This window comes from Brienomyrus brachyistius, chromosome 2 (assembly GCF_023856365.1).
Source record: "Brienomyrus brachyistius isolate T26 chromosome 2, BBRACH_0.4, whole genome shotgun sequence".
Taxonomy (NCBI): domain Eukaryota; kingdom Metazoa; phylum Chordata; class Actinopteri; order Osteoglossiformes; family Mormyridae; genus Brienomyrus; species Brienomyrus brachyistius.
Window position 1 is genome coordinate 10,437,106 of NC_064534.1, and position 25,597 is coordinate 10,462,702.

At 45.4% G+C, this 25,597-nt stretch overlaps 1 protein-coding gene across 2 annotated transcripts in view; it reads left to right on the top strand.

Moving 5' to 3' along the window:
* LOC125716779 (leucine-rich repeat transmembrane neuronal protein 4) overlaps positions 1-25,597 on the top strand; it is a 105,418-nt gene that overhangs the window by 73,518 nt on the left and 6,303 nt on the right. The window contains exon 3 of one of the 2 annotated variants that reach the window (XR_007384404.1): positions 14,859-16,535. Coding sequence is in view for 1 of the 2 variants with exons in the window: in XM_048989522.1 (XP_048845479.1) it covers positions 14,859-15,077 (219 nt within the window). In the remaining variant the exon portion in view is untranslated. Of the gene's footprint in view, positions 1-14,858; positions 17,234-25,597 lie in introns of those variants that run through there. The other variant, XM_048989522.1, reaches the window with a different exon arrangement.

A 25,597-nucleotide genomic window follows, 5' to 3' on the forward strand; every position in this document is an offset into this window, starting at 1 on the left:
AGATCGGCTGATTCAGAGCCACGTGAGAAAGCAGACAGGGACGGGAGGCTGGCCACACGAACGGGCTCGCACACACACGCACATGGCGTGCCATATTGGAAAACAGCTGGCCTCCCCTCTTCCTTCGCCCCCCCCTTCCCTTGAAGTCGCACATCGGCCGGCTGCCATGCCATCATGTCGCGTGATTAAGTCATTTGTTGATTTATTAACATGCTTTCCTAGCAGACACCTTTACCCAGGGCAACTCACTCAGCTTGAGGTCTTTGCAGAACATCTTGCGGTGCAGTGGTTAAGGGCACCCTATCACCCCCCTGAACATCCCCGGGTCTTGGGGGGGGGGGGGGGGGGCAGATTGTCACCTGGCCGGTTTCCCCAAAAACCCCAGCTAACCACTCCATTCAGCCCCCAGTCCCTTGGCATGAGGACGCCGTGGCTGAGCTGAAACAAGCGCTGAAGTGAGACGGAGGCGCCTGCACAGGTGTAAATTAGTTCGCGACCCAGCAGGGTATCAGACATCAGACTGTCTCACTTTCGACTGCAGTGGAGAGTTGGGGATCCCATTTTACTTCTAGGAAGCATGGCTGGCGTGGAGAAAAGATCCATATATGAAAAACGCACAGGAATATTAATATCAGTTGTTTCATTGAAACGGGAGCCTCGCCGCTGTGTCATCTCAGAGCTCTGTTATAAGATGCGCTTCTCCAGACAGAACGTTAGCGTGAGGGCGGCGATAAGGAGACCTGTAATCAGCCCTTCCTGTGGCAGTCATGTGATCAGAGGGAGGTGGTAGGGAATGACATGGTTAACCATGAACTACACCGTAAAACAGGGACAGGTTTACCATGGTAAAGGGACATGAGAGTTGGAAACCTCTGGATATGGCCCAACACGGACTGTGGGGGAGGGGGAAGGTGGGTTTAAATTATTAAGATTGTAGTGTTGAGCAAGCAAAATTACCTATTGATAATTTGATGCAAGCCGATAAAACTTCAATATATCCATGTTTTTAAAACGGAAATGTGATTTTTTTTTTTTACATGAGACAAGCAGCACTGGTTGTTCCCTGGCTACAATTTGAAATCTCCCAATCCACTGTATTTTCAGACTGTATGTTAAAATGCCACATTATTGGTGGCAGGCATTGCAGTGAGAAGCCTTCAACAAATTTGAAGAAAAATAAATAATAAAAATGAAGAGGCAGAAGGTTATATGTGAGTTTTTCCAAAACAAACAGACAAGTGGGTCTCCTCCATTATGCCCCCCCTCCCCCATTCAGCTACCTTCTGCAGTCTCTGTGGAAGAGCACAGTGTTGCTGATGAGCGTTCCATCACGCAAGAATTATGAGAAATGTAGGACAATTTCCCACCCTGACCTCCCCACCGAAACCACCATACATTCTTAGGGAACTGAAGCAGTCTGAGAGCCTGTGTGGAGCCTGTCTGGCACAGACAGAATGCATCTGTCTCCCTACCGCTGACTGCGGAGGTCACCATAATGAGGCTCCCTTTAGCCCAAAGCTACCCTCAGTGATTCACACCTGTGATGTCACCGAGGGGAATACTTCCCCCCCAAAGCTCTTGTCCCAGGGGCCAAACCACACCCTGTCACGGTGGACACCATCTTGTGGTCTGTCTGGCTGCTGTTGTTCCGATCAATGCAGTAAAGCATCACAAGCCACGTAGCCTCTGAAAGGCCACCGTCCGATTGGGGCCAGTGTAATTCTCTCTATGATGATTTCAAATTCAATGAAAATCGCAATAATTTAATTAGCGCTGTTTTCTTCTCTGAAGACATCTGCCTCGGTTCTTAATGTCAGCATTGTGCTTTTAAGGGTTCAGAAAGTGTCACATGTTTCAGGGATCGTTTTGTTTTCTGGATTTTATAATGCATGAAATCCAGAATGTACAGTCATCAGGCAGAGCACATCGGCAGGCAGAGCACATCACGTACAGATGAAGATAACTGGACTTTCCTGGAGTTCCTTTCGTCACATAAACAGTTACACTCAGTACAGTGACGTGAAATGCTTCGTTTTCTAGCTCTAAGACTGTCAACAGGGGACATAAATTAAGAGACGTGACTATAGAGGGCACAGAAGGATAAAGAGACAAGATATAAGACATTAAACAATAAACCTTAAAAATAATGATAAGTATCTATAATGTGCAGTCGGCAGTAAAGTAGCAGGCAGTACAAAGCGTCCAAGAATACGAATTCACATCAGTAAGCCATATATGCGCGAGTTGAGTAGGCTGTTGGAATGTTGATCATGCGGGTCCTAGACACCGTACTCATGCAAATGAAAACCGTCTGTTTGGTTCCTGTCCTCGATCACGGGATTCTGCTGGAGACGCTCCGAGAAGGGACTCCATAACGATGCGTCAGGGCCCAGCGACGGCCGATATCTGCTAATTATCTTCCCATGGACGGCGGCACAGATGCTTCCACACCTGAGCGCGCTAATGGAGACGGCAGGCAGACACGTCATTTCCAGCGGCCAGATCGGGAAACGCCGATCTGCCGCCGCCTGCCATAGAATCTTCAGAAGCAGGGGCACGGGTGGTTAGTTACTAACGGGCCGGTCCAGCGGAAGAACGGCGGCAGGAAAAGGCGTGAGACGCGAGGTGGAGATCAGAGACTCGGTGCATTTGCCCAGGCTTCTGGTTTTTGTCTGTGTGCCGGTAGTATAAGGTGACATGAATTGTGGCATCTCACTGTACAATAAGTAAACTGCCTGATAAATTTTACATCCTCTAACCGCGTATCCTGGTCAAGCCCACAGGAGATGCCTGGAGCCTCTTCCAGAGAGTTTATATATGCAATCAGACATAAAAAGGAATAAAAACAGCCTCCCTACACACACACACACACACACACACACACATATATATATATATATATATATATATATATACATATAAATTTCATAAAGGACAAGGAATAAAAATGAATAAAAAGACAAGTTATGACGGTAAGAGTCACTTATTATGAGTAACGTTTTTTTGCACCTAGCAATCACAGTTCATTTCCACAGAATATAAAAACAAAGAGGGGGGTCTTTTGAATCATTCATTATTTACTATTACTAATGTGTGACATGTTTGTCTTTACACGAAAAGATGAAGTCCTGAAAATTCATATCCGGCTTTATTCTTCCTAGAGGAAACATTTCATTGCAGCTGGCAAATGACATCAGTCATGGATACGCAGTGCTTTTGGAGGAGAGGAGTTGGTGTGTATCTGTGAGTCGAATCCATGCTGCTGTAACTCTCATACCATTTCGTATGCAGTCATTATGCCCCAGGACCAATAAGGAAATAATAAGACATCGGAAAGCTAAAAAAGGATGCTTAAAAACGAACGTTTACCATATTTTCGAAAAGACCGAGGGATAGAGCTCTCTGTTCCTGCCACTCAGCAACAAAAGCTATTTTCACCCTTGTAACAACGCAGTTTGCACGGCACAATTCATCACACATATTTAGAAAATACGCATGTGAACCGCAGCACGTCCAGGGTCAAGTGGAGATGCGAGGACGGCCATGTCAAGTCCTGCAACAACGTGCTTTAACAAAAGGCTCGACTCGACACAGTTACGGGTGTAGAGCGGAGACGATTCCATTCACAGGCACATCCGGGCTGTGTTTACAAGTGAGATGGCATTTTGGTCAGGGCCGAGGAAGCGGGACCATCCACGTTAAAGTGAATTACGGCGGACGGGAAATGCAGATGCTATTTAACCTCTGAGTTATAGAGCCATTCTCTGCAGACCAGTGTAGAGCACTTATACGTCCACGAATGCCAAAATGAAACGGACGGGGCAGCGTGAGTTAGATTAGAGTGACTGATAGAGTTAGAGAAGGCCATCCAGTCACAATTCATGTTTATGCATTTATTCAAATGATCATTATTATGGTTTTTTTTCTTTCGAGAGAGTTTATATATTTATTTATTGTCCGGTCCCTTCTAGTGATAAAAGATGATGATCGCGATGCAAATGGGCCGCAGATTCTAAGTGGTACTCTGGCGTGGCGCTTGATGAAAGGCTGCTTTGATGATGTAGGAGTGGTGACATCACCATCATGTAATCACACAGCAGAGGCAGCTACACTGACATTTACACTGAAAATGTCTCTTTCCATCCCTTCTATCAATATCACTTCATTACCCTTTGATGCCTACTGGTTAAGATTACCTAAACCATATTGATTCATTGACTAATATTTATTACCTTCTTAGCTACAGTCCCGGATTTCACCTTCCAAACATGAACGCTGACTTGGGTATTCCTTAATCTCCGCCCTGCCGGTAGATGCCAGGAATTCAGTCCACCATTTTCTGTCTCGTTCTTCCCCGGGCACTGGCTGCTGAGGCCTGAGAATTTCCTCTCTACTGTCTGCAGTAAGGAACGTGTCACATGACGTAGGGACAACGGGTGAGATCTTCATCTAAATATATATAGGAGAAACGCTTAATACACCATACTCTACCTTCTCAGATGGCCCATACCATTGGTTCATCAACAGTGCAATACAATTGAAATAATGAAGATTGGGTCTGATCTTTGGTGGCTTGTATCCTTTTTATTTTAGACCAACAACTGGTTCCATATTTCTTATAATAATGAGGACGCAAGCCTGCTGAATACAGAGCCGATCTTCATTATTTTGAAGGACTGATATCTTGTTTTTACACTCCTATTTCTTAGGAATATTAGTTACTGAAAGGTTTGATGGTGTACTTAGTGACCCAGTGAAACAGCATCTGCAGTGTGGCCCCAGACCACGGTGTGAGTGGGGGCAGTGAGTCTCCGTGCCCCCCCGTAAATAATGACTATAAATCATCGCAACATGCAACATTTTAGATTCACATTGCTAAAGACCACTCCTGTGCCCTGCAGCTGTTGAGTAGCTCTCCCCTATTAAGGGGTAGGAAAGCGGGGGAGGGGGGGTAATCTAATGAAATCCCCCGATTCCCCCTCTCCATATGGATCCACTGATACACATTTCAGCTGTGTGCTGTCGGAGTGCTTACAGTCCCATTCACGTATTCCCATAGTGTCTTTCTACTGCATCCCGATTTTCAATTTTTTTTTCAAAGCTGACACTCCTCCTGAAAATATAAATCATGTTCGCTCGCTCCCTGCCGCCCAGAAAGTTAATTCCGTCTCCTCCAGTGTTGGAATGGTTTCACCCGAAGCCCTTTGAAATATCGTTGCGGCCTCCACAATAAGAGCCACTCGCAGCCGGCTAATGAAATATTTATCAGGGATTTGTGGATTGAGGCTATTTAAATTGTGATTGGCTGACGAGGAGTCGGGGCGGGCACATGGGTGGGATCCTGTTTGGCCAATCGGCATACCCCTGTCTAATGACAGGCTTTAGCGCACACAGTGCGTGTGTACAGCAGGTGTTTGTGAGGACAGCATGCACAAACAAATGGGACTGCGGACAGAATGTGTTACTCGCACCCCAGCACAGCCACCCCCCTGCACAGACAAACACACACACACAAGTTTGTAACTATATTTTTTTGGGGACTCTACATTCTTTTCTGTAGGGAAAACTCTAATCCCAACATGATGTTCTTAATCCCTACCCAGCCCTAACCTTAACCTTAAGTAATCCAACAAATATTTTGGCATATTTACTTTGGCCTGAAAAATGGTCCCCACAACATCAAAATAACAGGTTTTTATTACATTGTGGGGGACATTTGGTTCCCACAATGTAATATCAACATAATCCACACAGACACACACACGTATCACTTGAAGACACTCCAGGACTTACCGAGACAATTCGTGAATTCACAGTTGTCGTCACTCACCCACAGCCAGACAAGATGTCAGTATCACTCCCCTTTGGCATAACAGCTTATGATTCTACCTCGAGCTCGAACAAGCGACCTGGCTTCATGCATCACACTCGTGCGAAGAATCGCGTGCATGACAGGACAATGAGCGGAGTTGAACCCGGGCACCCTCACCCAGTGCAGCCGGCCATATGTTACGAGCGACTCATCCGTGGCTTCAGAGTCATCGATAATGAGCTTTATCTGCAGAGGCTGTGCTGCTCCCCCCTCTACCTCAATCCCAGATCATTATTTTATCATATTCCTAGAAATGCAAAGCAGCAGTGGTTAGCACTGTATGGGGCGGCATGGTGGTGCAGTGGTTAGCACTGTCGCCTCACACCTCTGGGACCCGGGTTCGAGTCTCCGCCTGGGTCACATGTGTGTGGAGTTTGCATGTTCTCCCCATGTCGTCGTGGGGTTTCCTCCGGGTACTCCGGTTTCCCCCCCACAGTCCAAAAACATGCTGAGGCTAATTGGACTTGCTAAATTGCCCGTAGTAGTGCATGTGTGAGTGAATGGTGTGTGAGTGTGCCCTGCGATGGGCTGGCCCCCCATCCTGGGTTGTTCCCGGCCTTGTGCCCATTGCTTCCGGGATAGGCTCCGGACCCCCCACGACCCAGTAGGATAAGCGGTTTGGAAAATGGATGGATAGATGGATGCAAAGCATGTATGTGGGGTCTGGAGCCCATCCTAGGCGGTACATGGCACCAGAACCCAGATAGGGCGTCAGTGCCGCACAGCCCAGGCTCTTGCACACACTGCAGACAGTTTAGAGGCGCTAATTAGCGTAACTGGAGGAAGACTACACAACACAGTGAGAATCTGCAGGCTCCAGACACACAGAGGGAGGGATTCAATCCCACAACCATAGCGGTGCCCCCACAGCAGCTATAATAATAAATCATAATGAAAAGGTCTTTGCTACCTTCTGCAAGACACCAGACACACGGCCTTGTTACTCTTAGCCGTTAAACTGCAGCATCTGTGAGGACTGAAACAGAGAGGTGGGCCCCCATAATTTAATTAAAACGTCACCCATCCGCCAGCGTGACGTAAACATGCTGCCAGAGGTGTCCTGACCGTTTGCCGGTCTGCCCTGGCTGTTGTGACTGATAGTCCTTGCATTTAAATATCTTCACGTGGACCCCTACCCCCCTCCCACACCAGAACCAAAAAAGAAAAACACGAACGAGATTGAGCCCATCATGTTATTTATCTTGCAATTTATCTCAGGCATACGTGTGGCCAGACCTTCCCCGCACTTGCCCCCCCCCCCCCCCATTCCCCGACAGAAATAGCACCAGATGTCCTGGGAAGCACTTTATCAATTTATCGTTTCGACTTCATGGAGCATTTCGCAGCACAGAATCGTGATCCGATGATCGTTTTATGTCTCGCTGTTGTTCTGCCATCATATTGCCTGTGGGGGAGCCTGAGGCATGATACGGGTCACGCCCCAACCCCCCCCCCCCCACCACCACCCCGCAATCCCGCCCTGTTGCTACCCGCCCCCATCGCCTGGAAGAAGGGTGAGGTGATCAGCCGGGAGGCAAGGCTTTGTGCTAGTCCTTCCCTCTGGAGCAGAATTCCGAGCCCCCCACCCTCCCTCTGGGGCACAGGCACGACCCCATGGCTACAGAACGGGGCCCCCTAGGGGAGGCAGGCTGAGTGAACGCTTTGATAAGCAATCCAAACCTAACAGCCCAGAAAATACTATTAATTGCAGAGCGCGGTGACAGGCGCGCTGATCGCCCATTCTCCCGGGTATTCTTAGTTTGTCTTGGCGGAGACAACTACAGACATTTGGCTCTCTGCATTTGTTGTTTTTTTCCCCATTGTTTTTTTTGTTTTTTTTACAGCGAGAGAACAAAGAACTGTCATCCCTTCTCTTTTAAAACCCTAGAAATGGGAGCTGGTTTATAACGCGCCGAAGTTGTGCTTCAAAGCGTAAGCTCTCGTCATTACCTGCTTTATAATGCGCAGAAGTTATGCTTCAGAGCGTAAGCCCCCGTCATTGCCTGCTTTATAACGCGCCGAAGTTATGCTTCAGAGCGTGAGCTCCCGTCATTGCCTGCTTTAGAACGCGCCGAAGTTATGCTTCAGAGCGTAAGCCCCCGTCATTGCCTGCTTTAGAACGCGCCGAAGTTATGCTTCAGAGCGTGAGCTCCCGTCATTGCCTGCTTTAGAACGCGCCGAAGTTATGCTTCAGAGCGTAAGCTCCCGTCATTGCCTGCTTTAGAACGCGCCGAAGTGGTGCTTCAAAGCGTGAACTCCCGTCATTACCTGCTTTATAACGTGTCGACGTTATGCTTCAGAGCGTGAGCTCCCGTCATTGCCTGCTTTATATTTTTCCGAAGTTATGCTTCAGAGCGTGAGCTCCCGTCATTGCCTGCTTTAGAACGCGCCGAAGTGGTGCTTCAAAGCGTGAACTCCCGTCATTACCTGCTTTATAACGTGTCGACGTTATGCTTCAGAGCGTGAGCTCCCGTGATTGCCTGCTTTATAATTTTCCGAAGTTATGCTTCAGAGCGTGAGCTCCCATCATTACCTGCTTTATAACGCACCGAAGTTATGCTTCAGAGCGTGAGCTCCCATCATTACCTGCTTTATAACACACCGAAGTTATGCTTCACAGTGTGAGCTCCTGTCATTGCCTGCTTTATAACGCGCCGAAGTTATGCTTCAAAGCGTGAACTCCCGTAATTGCCTGCTTTATAACGCGCCGAAGTTATGCTTCAAACCATGAGCTCCCGTCAATGCCACTGGCAGCAGGACGCCCCGAAAATGCCCTTCCGATCTCCAGCATCTTACTATAAACACGGTGCGGCTCAGGTAACTGCAGGCTTAGCCATATTCCCAGCCTGGGAATTACAAGGGGTGCAGCGTTTATAGAATGTGGAAACAGCATCGGGGTACATTTAAATAATTAGGTGCAAAACGAATTGTCACACCAGTCCTAAACAGCGGAGAGGACATCCCCTTCGGAGATGATACCTATAGGTCACTGTGTGTGTGCCTGTATGTGTGTGGCAGGTTTGTGAGTCCAGGCATTTGTGTGGGCGTGCACGTGTGTGTGTGTGTGTGTGTGTGTGTGTGTGTGTGTGTGTGTGTGTACAGAATACAAATGAGAAAATAGAAGAACAGCTTTCACCCAGATTGGTCTGAAGTAAGTCTTTACGAATTCATAATTAGATGAAACACAAAATGGGAGCTTGTCATGCAGCAGTATGGGGGGAGGGGTGATTCAGTGGTTTAAAATTTAAAACGGAGAAATAATATTTCTCTGTTCACTGACCTCACAGGCTTTCCCTGTATTCTTAGTTCAGACCCTGGACCAGAGGATTTTCCCGTTCAGGCAGTCAAAATGTTGATGGCTTTTGTAATTATACACCTTCCATTACCCCCGCACAGTCAAGACATAATTACATAGCAATTAATCGATACAATTAAGCTAAAGTCATTTGCTTATCACTTCCTGCATGGTCACTCAGGTCACAGGTGACCTCTCATTCCTGATTTATTAATTTAATAGAGATCCTACTAAATGCACACAAATTTAACTGGGCTGCTGTCCTGTGGTTTTGGGATATCAACAAAGATAAATTATGGTTGGTCTGAAAGACAATTCTGAGGAAAAACTTTTTACATTAAAATCAGGATTACCTTCCAGTTACTAGTCATTGTCTGCTGCTGGGGTATTTGGATGGAGCAGGTGGTCTCAGAGAGGACCCAGAGATTAAAACCAACCCCAGAGCTCAGGCTGATCCAGGCCCAGATTCCAGACTGACCCGGGCCCAGATTACAGACTGACCTGGGCCCAGAGCCCAGCTTCAGTGTCAGGCCAGGATTACGGCCTATCCCCAGAGCCCAGCTTCAGTGTCAGGCCAGGATTACGGCCTATCCCCAGAGCCCAGCTTCAGTGTCAGGCCAGGATTACGGCCTATCCCCAGAGCCCAGCTTCAGTGTCAGGCCAGGATTACGGCCTATCCCCAGAGCCCAGACCCAGACCCACCCCCCGAGTGCAGACTGACCTACAGTCCAGCTTCAGGTCCCATTGCTCAGCTCTTGACCCAGAGCATAAACACTGCAGCCAAAGGTCTGTGGTCTGCAGCAATCTGCCTGATTAAACCTGGGCAGACGCCGGAGCCTCAGTGCCAGAAAGGCTTTTTAATCTTTAAATATTCATCACTCAGATGCCGATATAATCCTCCAGGGTGGGGGGGGGTCATCCCGGAATGTCCAGGGTGAGATGCATTCGCTGAGCGAGGGAAGCGGAGGGGTGAGAGCGCCACTTTCTCTGCCACTCCTGCTCCACAGCGCCCCCGCTGGCCATGCAAGGTCACACAAAGATGAAAATGCTGATATCAAGAGAGCCGCCGCATCCGCTGCGAAGTACCGAGCTTGGGTGCAGGAGAAATGAACTGGGTGGCCTGGTCACTGCCTCCAGGGTTAAGGGTTTGAATCCCAATTCTGCTGTAGAGGATTGGAGTTCACATGCTTGCCCTACATCACATAGCTTTTCTCCCACAACCCATATGGCACCTCTAAACTGCCTTTTGTGTGAGTTTGGACCCTATGATGTACTGGCATGCCATATAGGCTGCTCCTTCCTACATTCTCTGTGCATCCTGTGATTGGTTCCAGGTCCTCCTATACTCCATACCATACGCTGTATTATTTTTTCCCTGAGATCCAAATTCCATCGGTGACAAACGCATCCATGAGGGGGAAGTAAATTTCACTGAGAGGGTGGGCCCTCCTCAGTTTACTGTATTTTGCTCACTAGGAGGGAGGGGAGGGGTGAGATGGTGATCATCACTACGTCACGATCATCATGGTCCGTGTGAATGAGTAGCGATACCGGACCGGACCAGACCTCCTTTTACAAGTCGCGACAAGCTGGTACCCCTCCTGGCTAATATTGCTGTAAACATGTTCTGGTTCATTCGGGTTAATGACACTGAGGCGTGGGGTCTTCACAAATCGCATTGTGTTTCACAGCTAATCCTCCAATCGGGCGAGTGAACCTATAAATCAATCAGACCTTCTCCTAGATACATGTGGACCAACCCACGCGCCACCACTGGGGATGTCTTGTGTTATGTGGCGGTATGTGATTCCTGTTGTCTGTGTTTGTGGCTTCCTCTTGTTTGTGGAGACTTCCAAGCCATATTTTGGACAGTGTTCCTTCGACCCTATCGGTTTAAGAAGGGGCCACACTCTCACTGGACATGTGACTTTTTTCTGTTTGGGGGGTGGGGCTTATTGGTGGAGGGGGTGATCCATTGGATAGCTGGCCATCCTCATTTTTTAACAGGTGTGTAATTGTTAAACAGACCACAGGAGTCCTCTGTGAGTGACGGTCTTGTTTGACGTGTCAGTGGACTTGAGCCTCACACTAAAACAATGTTTCCCAGTCCTGTCCTCAGGGACAGGCAGACAATCCACATTTTTGCTCCCTCCCAGCCTCTAACTGAGAGCAAGAATGTGTATTGTCTGGCAAGAAGCTGAGAGGGAGCAAAAACGTGGGCCGTCTATAAGGCCCCGAGGACAAGGGAAACATTGGTCTAGAACTTTCCCAAATCAAGGTGCGGCCCTCCCCCAATTTAACTTAATTGCTCTCAGGATGCCCACTGCAGGTTAGGAGAGTAAGGTAATGTTGTTTCGGAGGTGGTAATGAGCTGTCTACCCAAATGCCTGCTGTTGTAGAGTTCTCCTATGTTTTGATGTTCATAAATATAGTTTGGCCTTGCGGAGTGCTTTCACAAACCTAGGATAGATCAAAGTAGCTTTCAGTGGAAATATTCTCCTTCCTAGCCACTTCATTAAACACACATCCTCTTATGCTGGTGTTTTTCCATGGCATATCCTTACAAATGCAGAGTGTGTACAGCTCTTGCGTTCTCATCTCTAATTATCGATGCTGTGGACGAGCATCGTGTTTGACGGGGGGGGGACTCGACCGCGCGGGCGGGCAGGCGTACCCGTGCGGATTTACGGTCAGAGACAGGCTAAAACTCCTCGAATGGTCAGAAGTTAATATCACTTAATTAATTTGAAGCACCAGAGCATAAAGATGGAGGAATGCAAAGTGGAATCTGTAAAGTGTCGGTAATGTAATAAGCAGTTTCCGCTTAATGGAGTCTCTGCTGTCTTCCGAGGGGGGGGTGGTGTGGCGGTAATGTGCAGTGGCCTGCACTGCAAAGCGGCAGTGCTTGGGCAGTGGATTGGGGGAGCTGGAGGAGGCAGAGATAACACCAGGATGGTAATAGTGAGACTGGCATGGGTGCACTACAAAAATGGGATATGGATCAACACTGTAGGCACTACTCTATATGCAAAGGCAGAAACAGCACCTCCTGCTGGCTCCTTACCGCTTTGGGGAGAGCAGCCTTATCATTTATCTGTTCAGCTGGCCTATCTGATTTTCTTGTTTCGTTTTTTATTTGCTTGTCCCTTTTTTTGCACTTTGCATATCGTCAATTGCTGAAGCCGGAACTGCACATGCGCATGAAGCTGCCTTAAGTGGCCTTTTTGGCGTCGGTGTTAAGAAGGTGGTCATATACTTCAGACGACATCTGACAGTCTGTCTAACGTTAGTATTCAGCCAATAGTGGCTGCTAATAAAGACAGAAACTACTTTTCCATTTTAAAATAGCTGTCATCTGCCATATTAACATGACTCACGCACTCTCCACAATACGCTTATTTGCGCTCTGTTTGTTGGTGCACTGCATCGAAAACAGTCTGTGTCCTCCAGGGTTGTAGCGTGACAGAAGCTGCGTCCAAATTCGGGGGCTGCATCCTTCAAATGACGCGATCGACGAAGGTATTGCCTTTGTATGCTGCATTCTTTGAAGGTTGAACGGAAAGCATCGTCAAATGGGACGATCTGACCGTCACCAGCGCCAGTCCCGCCAGTGCCGCTCCCATCGCCTAGCTAGATACGCCCACTTTACCTCTGCGCAATGAATCTTGGGATATGTTGGGCTGAGAGAGATCCACTGGGTAGATGCTTCGTGACTCAGCAAAAGAAGGATGCATTCCTAGGATGCATTTGAAGGACCCTTCAAAGTGGGACGGCCTTGTCGCACTGCTGTGACACATGCGGTTTTCAAATGCAGCCCAAGAAGAATGCGGCCCCTGAATTCAGACACAGCCTTTGATTTTGTTTTGTCCAGACGTCGTTTGAAGTATACGGCCATCATACCACATGGTACTGCTCAGATCGGAGAACCCCCCCCTACAGCCGGTTTGCTCATTCCTAGTCGAAAAAACACGTAAATCTCTTTGTCTCATTACCCCTGCGGTAAATAAATTTAAATGCATTCTCTAGCTGCAGATGTTGAAGAGCACAAACCAATCAATTGCTAATTACTCACAAATTAAATTCTGTGGATCCTATTTTGGTTCCATTGGTCTCTTTAAATTCTTCACTTATTTTGTTCATTAACTGGTTTTATCATTTCTAATGTTTCACAACAGTGTTGGTCTCCTACTTGATCCTAAGTACTTCTTATTTGTCGTCGTGGTCTTAGAACGAAAGCTCTCAGCGCGCTCAGAAACAAGTGGTATCAAAGACCTTCCCGTATGCGTTTGTGAGCCAGGCTGCTGCACTAATGGGCACTTCAGAGAAAGCTAAAGGCTGCTTTTCCTTTCTTGTGTCTCAGTACCTGAGCCTTTCTGAGTCACGGCGACACAGCAAGTCGAGCGACTTGATATCCGAACAAACTGACGCGTAGATCTCAGCGGGACGGGCTAGCCGCTCTCATTCGGAAGAGCTGGCAAACTCACAAATGTGGTACTATCCAGCCCTTAGTGTTTTTTCATTATTATTATTTATATAAATTTCTTTTTCTCGGGAAGAATTCCTGCAGGGGAAGGATGAATGATACGGTATTATTTCCAAACAGTTTTAATTGCTGAGTGGAAGATCATATACGCATGATGAAGGTCTTACATAAGCTCCTGGCTGGAAGCTTCACTCCCTTTGCAAAACCTATTTACATGCCCACTTCAGAAGCATGATATAGCAGCATGTGGTGGTTGGAGCCAATGGAACTTGGACTCAAGTCATCAAACATACTACTCATCAGTTTTATAGAAAGCCCAAACATCATCGCAGGAATAAGAAAACCCGAAGACAGCAAACCACAGCTTAGGTATTCTCCAAAGCAAGTCATGTTTTATGATGCCTGCCCAATTTCCCCATAAACCACTGCTCCTTATTTGCATAACTCCTCCCACTCCCACATACTTTCTAAACAAGGGGACCGTCCAAAACAGTCTGCACAGTGAAAACACCCTCTGCTACAATGTTAAATTAGCAGGTCCAATCAGAGCCGCCTCGTTTAGCATAACGGTTAATCGCTTAGAAGTGCGAGTAGAAAGTAAACGGTACAGGTCCCTTGGAGGGAGCTTCTGCCTTGCCTGTAAGCCAGGTAATGGCTGCTGCTTTAATGAAAAGCTCAACCGTATAAGGAACACAACTGTAAAATGGCATGTATGAATCCTGGCAGGCCGGTGAGAGGACATTGTGATGTGGCGGGGGGGGGGATTAGTGGCTTTATTCAAGTACAAATGTGGAGATGGGGGGGGGGACAGGTATTTCAGGCTCATTACTAGGAGATACACGGGAGAAACAGGAAAACAAGTGGGGCATCAGGCTTACAGTGCAGTGGGGGTTCTGGGCGGGGGGGCAGACTGGGGCCAGTTGTTCTGTCAATAATAAAAATTTAAGGGGGGTACTGATGCCTTCTTCTGGCTTCTGTGGAACTGTAAATTACTATTTTCTATGCGAAGCTCTGGCATCCCATCCAACCTGCTGCCCTGCCTCGTCCCCTGTGCACTTCTTGGGCACTGGGCCATGCTGTGATGCTGTACTGGATAGGCAGTTATGGATGGATGGATGGATGGATGGTTATTATGCAAGCAGGAATAGAAACGTCCATCTAACTCATCTCTCCTTCTCTCCTCCTCTCTGCTGCCCCCTGTGGGACAGGTTCCGCACCAGGTGAGTGCACTGACCTTCTATAGGTATGAGCAGCCAGTAATGGACTACTGCCAAGCCCACCAGCCTTTGCACCTCAACATGGGCTTTGAGGGCCCCCCCCAGGCTTTGGAGGACCGGGGGCTACGCGAGCGCATCGTGGTGCAGACTCTGCCCCCCACCCCCGCCTCGGCTGCCACCCTCACCCGGCCCCGCGCCTCTCCGCAGTGAGGGAGGCGGGATGAGGTTGGGCTGCGGCTCAACAAGGGACCCAGACTGGCACAGAACTGTGGGGTGGGGGGATGAACCTGATATGAAGCAGTATGGGGTGGGGGTCGTTACTCACTTAATCGGACTTGTGTCTCATCTGAGGAAACCCAGTAATGGGGGGGGGGGGGTGTTCTAGAGAACCAGAACAATTTATCAGTGCAATATGGGTGTACAAAAACAAACCAACTGAAAGCTAATTCTGTAAATGACAAGATGACAAGCTGGACACTTTTCAAATGTGTTTTTTTTTTTTTTTTTAGTTGGTAATGAAAATTAAAGTATATTTAATTTGCTCTTCATTGAACAGTTCCCTCACCTAAATTTTTCGATTAATTAACGTAGATGTTTCCCCAAAAGCTTGGGAGATAATTCATCAAAGTGTAAAATCAACAGCACCGAGGAGAAGACCGGGGACTGAACTGCAGAGCAGATTAAAGTTTAACAGCCGGAGAGTCTTTTTCCTGCTGGGTCCGAAGCAGCTAACAGTTGGTGAAAACAAAAAGGCCTTTGTGATTGTTTGATTGTATGGAGTGAGATGCCCAGCGTGCGCCCGCTCACATGACAGCATTCTCTTACTGATATGTTGATGTATTTCTGACACAATCTCTTTTTATATTGCGCTCTATTGACACACAACATCACCTTAAACGTCTTACCAAAGACAAGTACATGTCTTGTTTCCCATGTTATTTTACGTTTATTACATACCTTAGTGCTGGAGGAATGCAATTATACGCAGGCAATAGAGAAGATGCCTCGTTAAGGGCATATTTACAATAACTGTCGAGCCCTTTGGGTCCTCCTGGTCCTGCTGAGAATGTACAGGCCTTGCTGGTGCATCTCACTTTTAATAATCCGACAAGTCTGCACCGTATCTACGAGCTGAGGCATCCGCACCCATCTGACGCTGAACCACCCCGACCCTTGGCCAGAGGCACCGTGAGCGGCTTCGGGACTCAGTGACTGCACTGGGGTCGTCCGCTGCCCCCTGTAGACCTGCGTGTAAACTACACCGGTCCCAGGTACTCCCCGACCCCCCGAAAGACTCTCTGAAGTGAACCCTCCTCACCCGCCGTCGCTCTGTCTACTCCACCTGGATTCTTTCATCCCGCCAGCTCTGCTTCCCCCTACCCATTCACCCTGCTGCACACAGCAGCCCCGCCCCCACGCCTGCGATGGGGAGGGGAGGGCCGGCTGTCGACGCCGTTACATTGCGGAAGGGATTTGCCCTCTTCGAAACAGAGCTGCCCATCTTCGGGGAAAAGAGGGGCCTCTTCAAGGCTGCAAGGGAACGCTGACACGCATCTAATGGAACTTGTTCGCCTTGTTAATCTTGTAAATAGCGAATAAAAAAAGGGATGTTACTTCTTCAGAAACACAATCATGTGCCCGCGAAGAGGAGCCTTATCTCAAACCCAGGTGAGCCAGAACAGAATCGTCTGATGGATGTTTATTGCGAATGGATTTGTGTGGGGCTTTGGGAAGCTGGTGATTGGCAATACAGGCTTGCTGTAACAGAGAATTCCTACTTTATCTCATTTTTCTATTCCATGTTTCATAAGAGTCTGTTAAACCCGGGTCAATATGTACGGCGAGGTTTGCATTCTGAAGGAGTGCCCAAACTTTTTGGTCAGATTCTCCCTCACACACACCTTTAAGCCGTGCGTTCATCAAAAAGATGACTTTTGTTTCAAATATGTATTTTAAATATCATACTGCAGATACCATTGGCCACGTTTTTTAAATGTGTTATAAATCAACTGTTTGGTTCTTAGTTCTGTCTTTGGCAGCGAGTGTTGAGTGTTTTGGAAAGAAAACGATCAGTTATCATTGCTTTGTGCTCACAGTGTCTGTGTATCTTTATAGGCATCTTCAAGGCATGATAAGACTGAATATATAGCCATAAATGGTTTTATACACCTCAAAATTTAATGAAATAATATTTGATGGGTGGATGAAAGACGGCTGACTGGAGATAGCAACATCTCCCAGGTCACTGCAGAAGGTTTGGCTAAATATGAAGTCCATCTTGCTTTTGATAATTGGCCCCCTCCTTATTTTGTAAAGCAAATTTCTTATTAATGAATCACGTTAATAAATAATGTTGTGCTTTCCGATTATCTGTTCCTTCATCTTTCTTCTGGCCTCTGTCTGTGATTGCTCTCCACCTCAATTCTCCATCACCTGCAGCAGCTTTCCCCTCCCACTCCGAGCCCCCTCCCATCATCATTTATCTTCCCAGCATGCATTGCACGCATGTGTCCAGCTTCCCAGCGTGCACTGCACGCCCACGTCCATCTTCTCCCTGTGCGCATTGCCATCGCAATCAGCTTTTCTGCCGAAATCGCATGCGTTCGCACATCTTCCCAGCATGCAGTGCAAGTTGGCTGTCCAAATGTGCCCCCAATAGCGTAAGTAAAGTTCTCCATAGGTTTTGTCTTAATTTGTACATCAATGGAACCCCACAAGGGTCCCTCCATCAAACTGAGCTGTCCATCAACATGCCTGCCTTATTAAAAAAACAAAAAATTTTAAAGCAGCACATCATTTTCTCCACTGAATGCTCAATCAGTTTCCTTGACCTTTTAATTGTTGGCCAATTATTTCCAATTTTGCACTAAGCAAATGGCAGAGAGAGAAGAGGAAGAAATTACATTTATATTCCTGTCAAACAGAAAATATTCAATATTCATGATCTCCTTTATGATAATTGCAGAAAGTAATAGTACATAATGAAATATTCTCATGCTCGCTGATGCTCAACTAACTTTAAATAACTCTTTACCTAACCTTTACAGCGGTATGATTACACTGTTCAGCTCCTGGGCTGTTTTGCCCCTTTGAAATAATGAATGGCGATTCAAACAAAGTAACAGGTTAAGAACAAAATACAAAAGTGTTATATCCTAATATAATGTATAACACTTAATATGATTATGTATTTTTGTTTTATGTAATTGCAAAATAACATAATTACAGTATCTCTTTTTTCCTACCCTATTGTTCTGTTTTAACGAAAATCAAACCCAACATTAACCGGTGAAATCATTTCAGAATTTGCACCAGTGCAATTATCCATGTTACACTGTAATCTCATTGTACTTCCCCAATGACTATGTTCAAATGAAAACACCTGTTTATATTTCTTTTATAAAACCAGTTTTGCATTGTTCCTGCCATTTATACCTTAACTCCTTGATGTGTGCGCCATTTCAGAAAGGATTTGCCGAGGTATTAAAAGATCAATGAAGAAAAACTGCTTGAATCATCCTAGCAATTACCTACCTGAAGATGAGGCTTAAATTTAATAACTCGTAAAGAGACTATGAGAACACGTGAAAATCACATGACGTCTGTTTTTTTACTTCCTATTTTAGTTGCCGTACTTCCTGTGCTTGTCTTTATTCATTCAATGGCTGTAAAATGGCCAGCTTGTTCATTCTTATTCTGCGCACATCGAGTCTTTCCCAGGCAAGCTGTTCCCGAATGTCCAAAACAGGCATTCGATATGGGGGTTGGGGGTGAAAGACTCTGCTTTGCGCTGACCCAGCCTTTGTCTGTGTGATAATGGGTATTTTGCTTTGCAGTTATAATGTTTTTTTCCTCACTGTAGGCTTTCTTACAGTGCGACGCGTAGGCAGACTGCATCAAGTGATTGCTCCACAGCACGGCAGGCGATTCCACTCGTCGTGCTCGGCGTTATGGGCGCGTGTGCAGTTGCGCATGCGGCTGCGCAATGCAGTCGAGGCTGTTCGAGGTTTGGCCCAGGAATGTGATCTGTATAGCTATTTCACACCTTGTTTTCAACATCTAGGTGGAATTCACAAAAATTCCATTCTGGGGGGACACTAATGAGCTCAGTCTCTGTTATAAAGTTACAGTTAAAGTTACAGCATGAGTTAAAATTCCACCGTCTCTCTGTTAATAAAGCATTTAGCACATTTGGATTTGTTGCTTAAAGCAGGCCCAATGCATTACAGTCATACATTCCCATTCATACTGATATTATTATTATTATTATTATTCTGTATTTTCAAGCTTGCAGTGGCGGCCCAATACAGGTGGTTTACCTGCTACCCTGCTCTTCCTCTTAGGAAGGAATATTCTTTCTAGCAGGTAAGAGAGAGAGCAGGCAAGGTGAAACCCAGGCTCGGATCTGCGGCCCGTTCTATTACACAGACTTCAGGCGGAACGGACAAACTCAATTACGCTTGACTCCTGGGCCGTTAAATTAGTGTTTGTCATTCGCTACCTGACATTGTGTCTCTGGTGTAGGTTCAGCTGGGGGTGGGGGGCGGCGGCTGAGGGCTGTCTGCACTGATAACTCGGACTGTGTAAACTGACAGTTCAACAGTAAAAAACTATTTTCTGCCTGTGCTTGCCTGGGCGTTAGAACTGTTAGTTTGTTTCTGTCAATGACTTTTCACCTAGACGTACCAGACATGGATTAAATAATTTATCCTCACGTCTAGTGCTGGTGTGCTTTCTTACAGGCTGACTACATGATAGAAATATCATTACACTTATCAATACGAATTTTCTTTATGCACTCTTACACGTACGTTCTGTAATAATGACTCACTATGCCGTACTAAACGTCGTGGGCATACAGTGCATAGTTCCTGGGGGAATTCCTCCATAAAAACCGTCGGAGGACCTAAGCTTTCGCTCGGTTATCGGAAGCGACGGTCATAATTCATTCATTATTGCAGTTGTGTCTAAAACATAAATGATGTATGTTTAGGGGTTCTGCGGCGCTCAGCCATTTGCGTTTATGGAGGCTAACAGGATCAGCTCCCCGCGTAATCCATCCGTCGTCCGTGACTCAGTCGTGCCGCTTTCTCACCATCATGATGAAGCAACACTTTAAATCGGTATCCTACTGATGATTTGAACCTTTTATATATTATTTTATATATTATTGTAATGGCAAAATGGCACACCAAGTGTTTAAATGAAAAGCTCAATGATAAATAATGATACAAATGCTATATTTAACGTTGCCTGTACCATAAATGTGTGTTCACAGTTCGATTCTCTGGCGCAAGCTTACGCTGTAGGTATCCTCAGCTGGGGCTTAACTGAAAAAAAGAAACCCTGCAAATCTGTTTCACGTTATTATTTTGTGTATTGTAGTGTTTTCCTCAATCCTTCAATCCCAGATCATTTCGAAGAAAGGAGAGGATCGGCAGTTTGTGATGTCGGTTCGCAGAACATGCCGCAGCGTGCATTCACTCACAAACCCTAGCCGGGGTCTACTGGACCCGAGAGGGGAGACGCGTTCCCTTTGTGTCGTTAGTGGTTTTCCTCGGGCTTCCTGTGATTTCAGCCCACTGGCCTGGTGTTTAGCTCCACTTATCTTTTAACACTCATTGCCATGTGTGTATTTTTTCAGATGGATGCTGCCAAAACCGTCAGTCTGCCGGATATGTCTATTAATTCCCATATCTTGGTTATTGATATCTGGGGAACATTGTGTCCATATCACATATAATGTCGTTATCCAGTGACCTTTATCGTGCAGGAAGATGAACTGATGAAATTTTTTTACTTATGCTGAATTCTTCTTACGGAATCGATAAAAATAGGCCTGTATTTTAGTTTACTCTGTCCCCAATAAATTTATTTTGATATTTAATATAAGAGCAAGATTTATTGATCAAGATGAAAGAAAAGCGTAAATAAGTAAGCGGTATTGTTAACACTGTTGTTGCTTGTGACGGTAATCGGCGCCAGGTGTGAGTCTGGCCTGATTCGCCTGCTTCTCAATGAGCGTTTCCTTGTCGTTGTTGTGGTTTATTTTTTTTCATTTTAGGCAAAATCGTGGTAAAACTGTAAATACATTGCCAAGCGTTTTGTTAAATTTTTTTTTTACTTATTTTTTTTTCTTTTATCCTGAAAGTGGTTTTATGGCAACCTGGTCTGACGCAAAACACAGCTCTTCTTGAATTATATAATTGTCAGAAATGTTTTGTAAAGTTTTGATGATGAAATTAAAAAAAAAAAAAGACAGAAATTTAAAGAATCCCATTCGGAGTGTGACATTTTTTTTATTTTCTGCATCCTCACAAATACATTTATTTAAATTTAGAAATGCACTTTAAATGAATACATCAGCACCGAAATTGTAAATCCCAAGCAGCCTAAAAATATGCAATTCACATACCGAGTTATTTAAAAGCAATGACTGAATATTAACTTTAAGCACACTCTTAAATTAAAACATTCTATCTATTATTAAAATTGTTGGTCAACATGTTGCTGAATAAAAAATGTTTTATTTTTCCTCATGGTCCACAGCTCTTTTTCATACAAACCAAACTGACATTTTTCCTGTGGGGAAAAAGTTTTCTAGGACATCAATTATTCAGCTTGTATGAATCAGATATAATTTATCAAACACGATTTTCACAATTTAATTTCAGTTCTCACACTCAACATCACAAAAGCAGCAAACATCTTATTCGTTCAGACAATTCGATCACTCAGTGGCCAATGGAAAGGCCAAAAAGGTTGATTGATGGTGAAGGCTGTAATACAGCAAACCTTTGTCATTTACCTGAGAACAGGTGTGGCTCATCTGAGGCCAGGCACAGTAGATCTCCAGGACTGGAGTTGGGGACCCTGATATATGGTGAATGACTCCCTTGCTTATAGCTTTCTGACGAATTTTGTCTGTGGACGGATTGATGGATGGATGGATGAATGGATGGATGGATAAATTTGTCAGCAAGGAGACATTAATATTACAATATAAATATTCATACCTGGAACAGCTCCTAACATATCCGACCGGGCCCGTCTAAGACAAAGCTGAGTGTACCTCACTGGAATCTTCTTTCCCATCAACCTACCAATGATAGGTTGTTTCTTTAATATTTTTGATATTTCTTTTTGTAATCTGTCCATAACTAGCGCTCATCTTTCTGTGAGCACCTGTAGCCCGATAAAGGTGACTCTCACACACACACCTGTCTGTTACATGACAGAAAAGCTGCATAGATGAGGTAGTCGAAGCACCCTGGTCTCCCCACAGTAGATTTCTTCTGCTGGGAAAACCCACTCAGCCCATAAAACATCAGTAATATAAAGCAGGTCTTTCTCTGTCACTCCAAATATAGAAATATTACAACTTGGTATGACCACAGCACTAGAGTTAAATGGTGGACTTTAATATGGCAATAGATACAAGGCAGGTCCCTGTGAATAGCAGAGGACAGTGATGAAGTGCAGGGTGTGTGACCTGGCTCTATCCCAAAGGCTCTCCAGCACTTCTGTCTGATTGGTGGGGAGGTGGGAGGGGCGGGCACACTGTCAGGCCCGCCTTCAATCATTTAGCCTGCAACATGAAAGGTCAGCCAGTATGACGGCCTCTACACGCCTTTATTTCTAAAACCTGTTCTAGCACGAGGAAGCGGGTCCAGCATGGGACCCTGCAGGCTCTCTTTTCAGGTCGATAACAGACACGGCTCAGATTATGGACCGTCGTTTTCTCGTCGCATTGGGCCCACTGGGGGTTTGATGTGCTCCTGTTTCACCCCGGTAAATGCTCTCATTATCGGCTCCAACACACAAGGAGGTAAATAACGGAATGCAGAATTTACGAAGAAGCCAGCTGTGAAAATGATAATTAGCTGCAGATCGAGAGAAAGCGAGGCGATTACACATCTTTTCACACCGTCCTCTGTGACAAAAACAGACGTAATTTCATTCTTTTTCACTTTGTTGCCGTTTTTCACAGCAGTAGCATTTTTACTTTGTAATAACGGTATCTAGGACCTGTCCACTGGGAAACTGCTGTAAGCAGAAGATAAGTGTTGTACAGGTAGAGAGGTCAAGACTAACTTCATTTATTTCTGTTACTTTATTTTCTGCTTCATGCTTTTTATTTTATTCTTTGAGCGAAACCAAAAATTTTATCTCCTGGAAGTGTTGACATTTAGTCAAAGTTCCCCAGCTAATGTAAGACTTCAGTCTACTTTTTTACTTATCAGGCACTTTAATCTGACATGATGAACATTTGAGAGATCAGTGTCAGCCAGCACTGAAAATATTAACAGTAAGGGCCTTGTTCACGGGCCCAATAGTGAAATCACTATTCCAGCTACTGGATTTGGACATATTGATCATGAGCACAGACCACCTTGAGTCCCCTACAGTTTTAGTCAGTCCTTAACTGCACATTATTATTATTATTATTATTATTATTATTATTTATTTATTATTTTTATTATTTACCCATCTGTATCTGTATCTTGGGTCTCTGTAGGCCTATCCCATAACAGGCCAGTAGGGGGCACTGTGGGGAAGAGGCCCATTTATTACAGGGTACACCCACAGTCAGAACGAGCGATTTCGAAACACTGGTTCACCTTCTGAACTGTGGGAAAACACTGGCCTCCTCATAGGAAACCCGTAGAAACACAGGCAGAAATTGCAGGCTGCACATACGAGGCAAAGGCAAGAATCGAACCCACAACCCTGGAGACATGAAGCCACAGCGCTACCCACAATGCCACTGTGCAAAGGAAGACCGATCACCTTTATCCACTATTCCAGTTCCTTAGCCAGCAACCATCCTGCTAAATTTAGAGATAATCGATTACTGCAGGTACACCAACTGAAGCGGCTACATGGGGGGGGTCCAAGGCAACTCAGGGCAGAGCATTTCTTTTTGATTATTCTATATAGAAAGGAGCTCATTTTTTGTTATATTTATCTAGTAGATTCTTTTGTACAAAGAGACAAACATGATCAATTTGGTGAAGTATGATCAGCCCATCCTTGAAGCAATTGGGGGTTAAGGGGCACACATCACACCCCTCCCCAATTTTTAAATGAACTTTTTGAACTCTCACTCTCAGGTACCCTGTATAAAAAAAGCCTGTCCACCCTACGTCTCAGGGCGGGGGTTGAGCTTACCGGTAACATCACAATAAGGTATTTAGGACATAGATTTTAATGCCTCTAAATGGTGCCCCAGAAATGATGCTATCATTCAGTTAAATCCAAAGAAACTGCAAGTGTAAGAGAAATAAAGGGGCGTCAGTATTAAAGAACATATCATGATGTCTTTTCGGGGATTAAAGGCACTTTTAGATTGTCAAGTAATAGGTTAGCTAAAAGACAGCCGACATGCAGAAGATCAAAAAGCTTGTTTGTCATTGTCTGATATATATTTTAGCTCTGCTCAACTGAAGCAGAAGGAGAATAAAATCAAAAGCATTTTTCTTTTAAGAGTAAAATGAGGAAATTCTCCACGAAGAGGCCAGAGACTGACAAGCAGACTGTTAATGAAGGTATTCTCTTTGTCTTCGGAAGTGTTCGGCTTCCTTTTCCATAAGCTTCTAAGGAATCCGACCTCACATCTTTGAAATATCTGCACCGTGACACAGAAAATCAACAGCGGGGATGTGAAGGGAGACACGTCCCTCATTTCAATAACTGTGCCATTCCAAAGGTCTCTTCAAGGTCGGCACTTGAATAGAACACAACATCGGTCTGTCCTTAACTGTACCGAGTCAAAAAAAAATTATTATTATATGCCACCCTATTGTAATTTTGATTATGATTCTAATTCTTACTCTTTGCTGGACTCTTTTGTTTGGAGGGACTTTTTAAGGGACCTTATTAAGTTTAGAGGAAGTCAACACCTCAGAAGAATAAGAAAGCGTGGATCAGGAGCCAAGCCTAAGAGCATATGAACTGCAACACACAGAAATTGCTGCTTATTTGTTAAAGCAAGCTTTTGGAGTTATTTGGCGGCATCCCTCTGACTGCCCAACACCATGTAATCCCACACACAATGTTCCGTAGCTCTAACATATTTAGCATAGATGATCTTTGCAATTCTTCCTCTGGGAGGAGAGGTAAAGAAAACCATGGAACTAAGGAATTCAGGAACAGAGACTTTATTTAAGTACTGGAGAGCGGATGGGTTTAACAAATGCATATTTCTGTATATATTTGTGGTCTTATACCCCATTGTATATTGTGTATGTCTATCCCTTTGTGTTGATATATTCATTTTCCTTGTGTTTGCATAAGGAATTTTCTGTAACTGCAGGCTGAAGTGATGCTTAACGGCGTTTCGCTGCTCTGTGTGCAGTGACAATGAAGATTCTTATCTATCTTACTTCACCATATCTTATCTTAAAATCAGCCCCAGGGTTCTGCGGACGAAAATAAAACTGCAATCTTACGATTGTGAGAAAAGTGTATGAAACCTCTGGAACTGGCAGTCTTATTTAACAAACAATACATGCAGAGTTTTGCATGATGTAATCTTTATGTGTGTTTATTACATCTTACAAAATCAGATGACATTTTAGGAGTCATTTGAAAAATCCAGATATTACCAAATGGCCTGCGAAGGGTCTGAGAATGAATGTGTTCATCATCTGGTGTCCTACTGTTTCTCCTGCTGCAACTGGTCTGTGATGGTCTGTGAACCCACTGGACGCAGCACTTGCCGAGCCCTT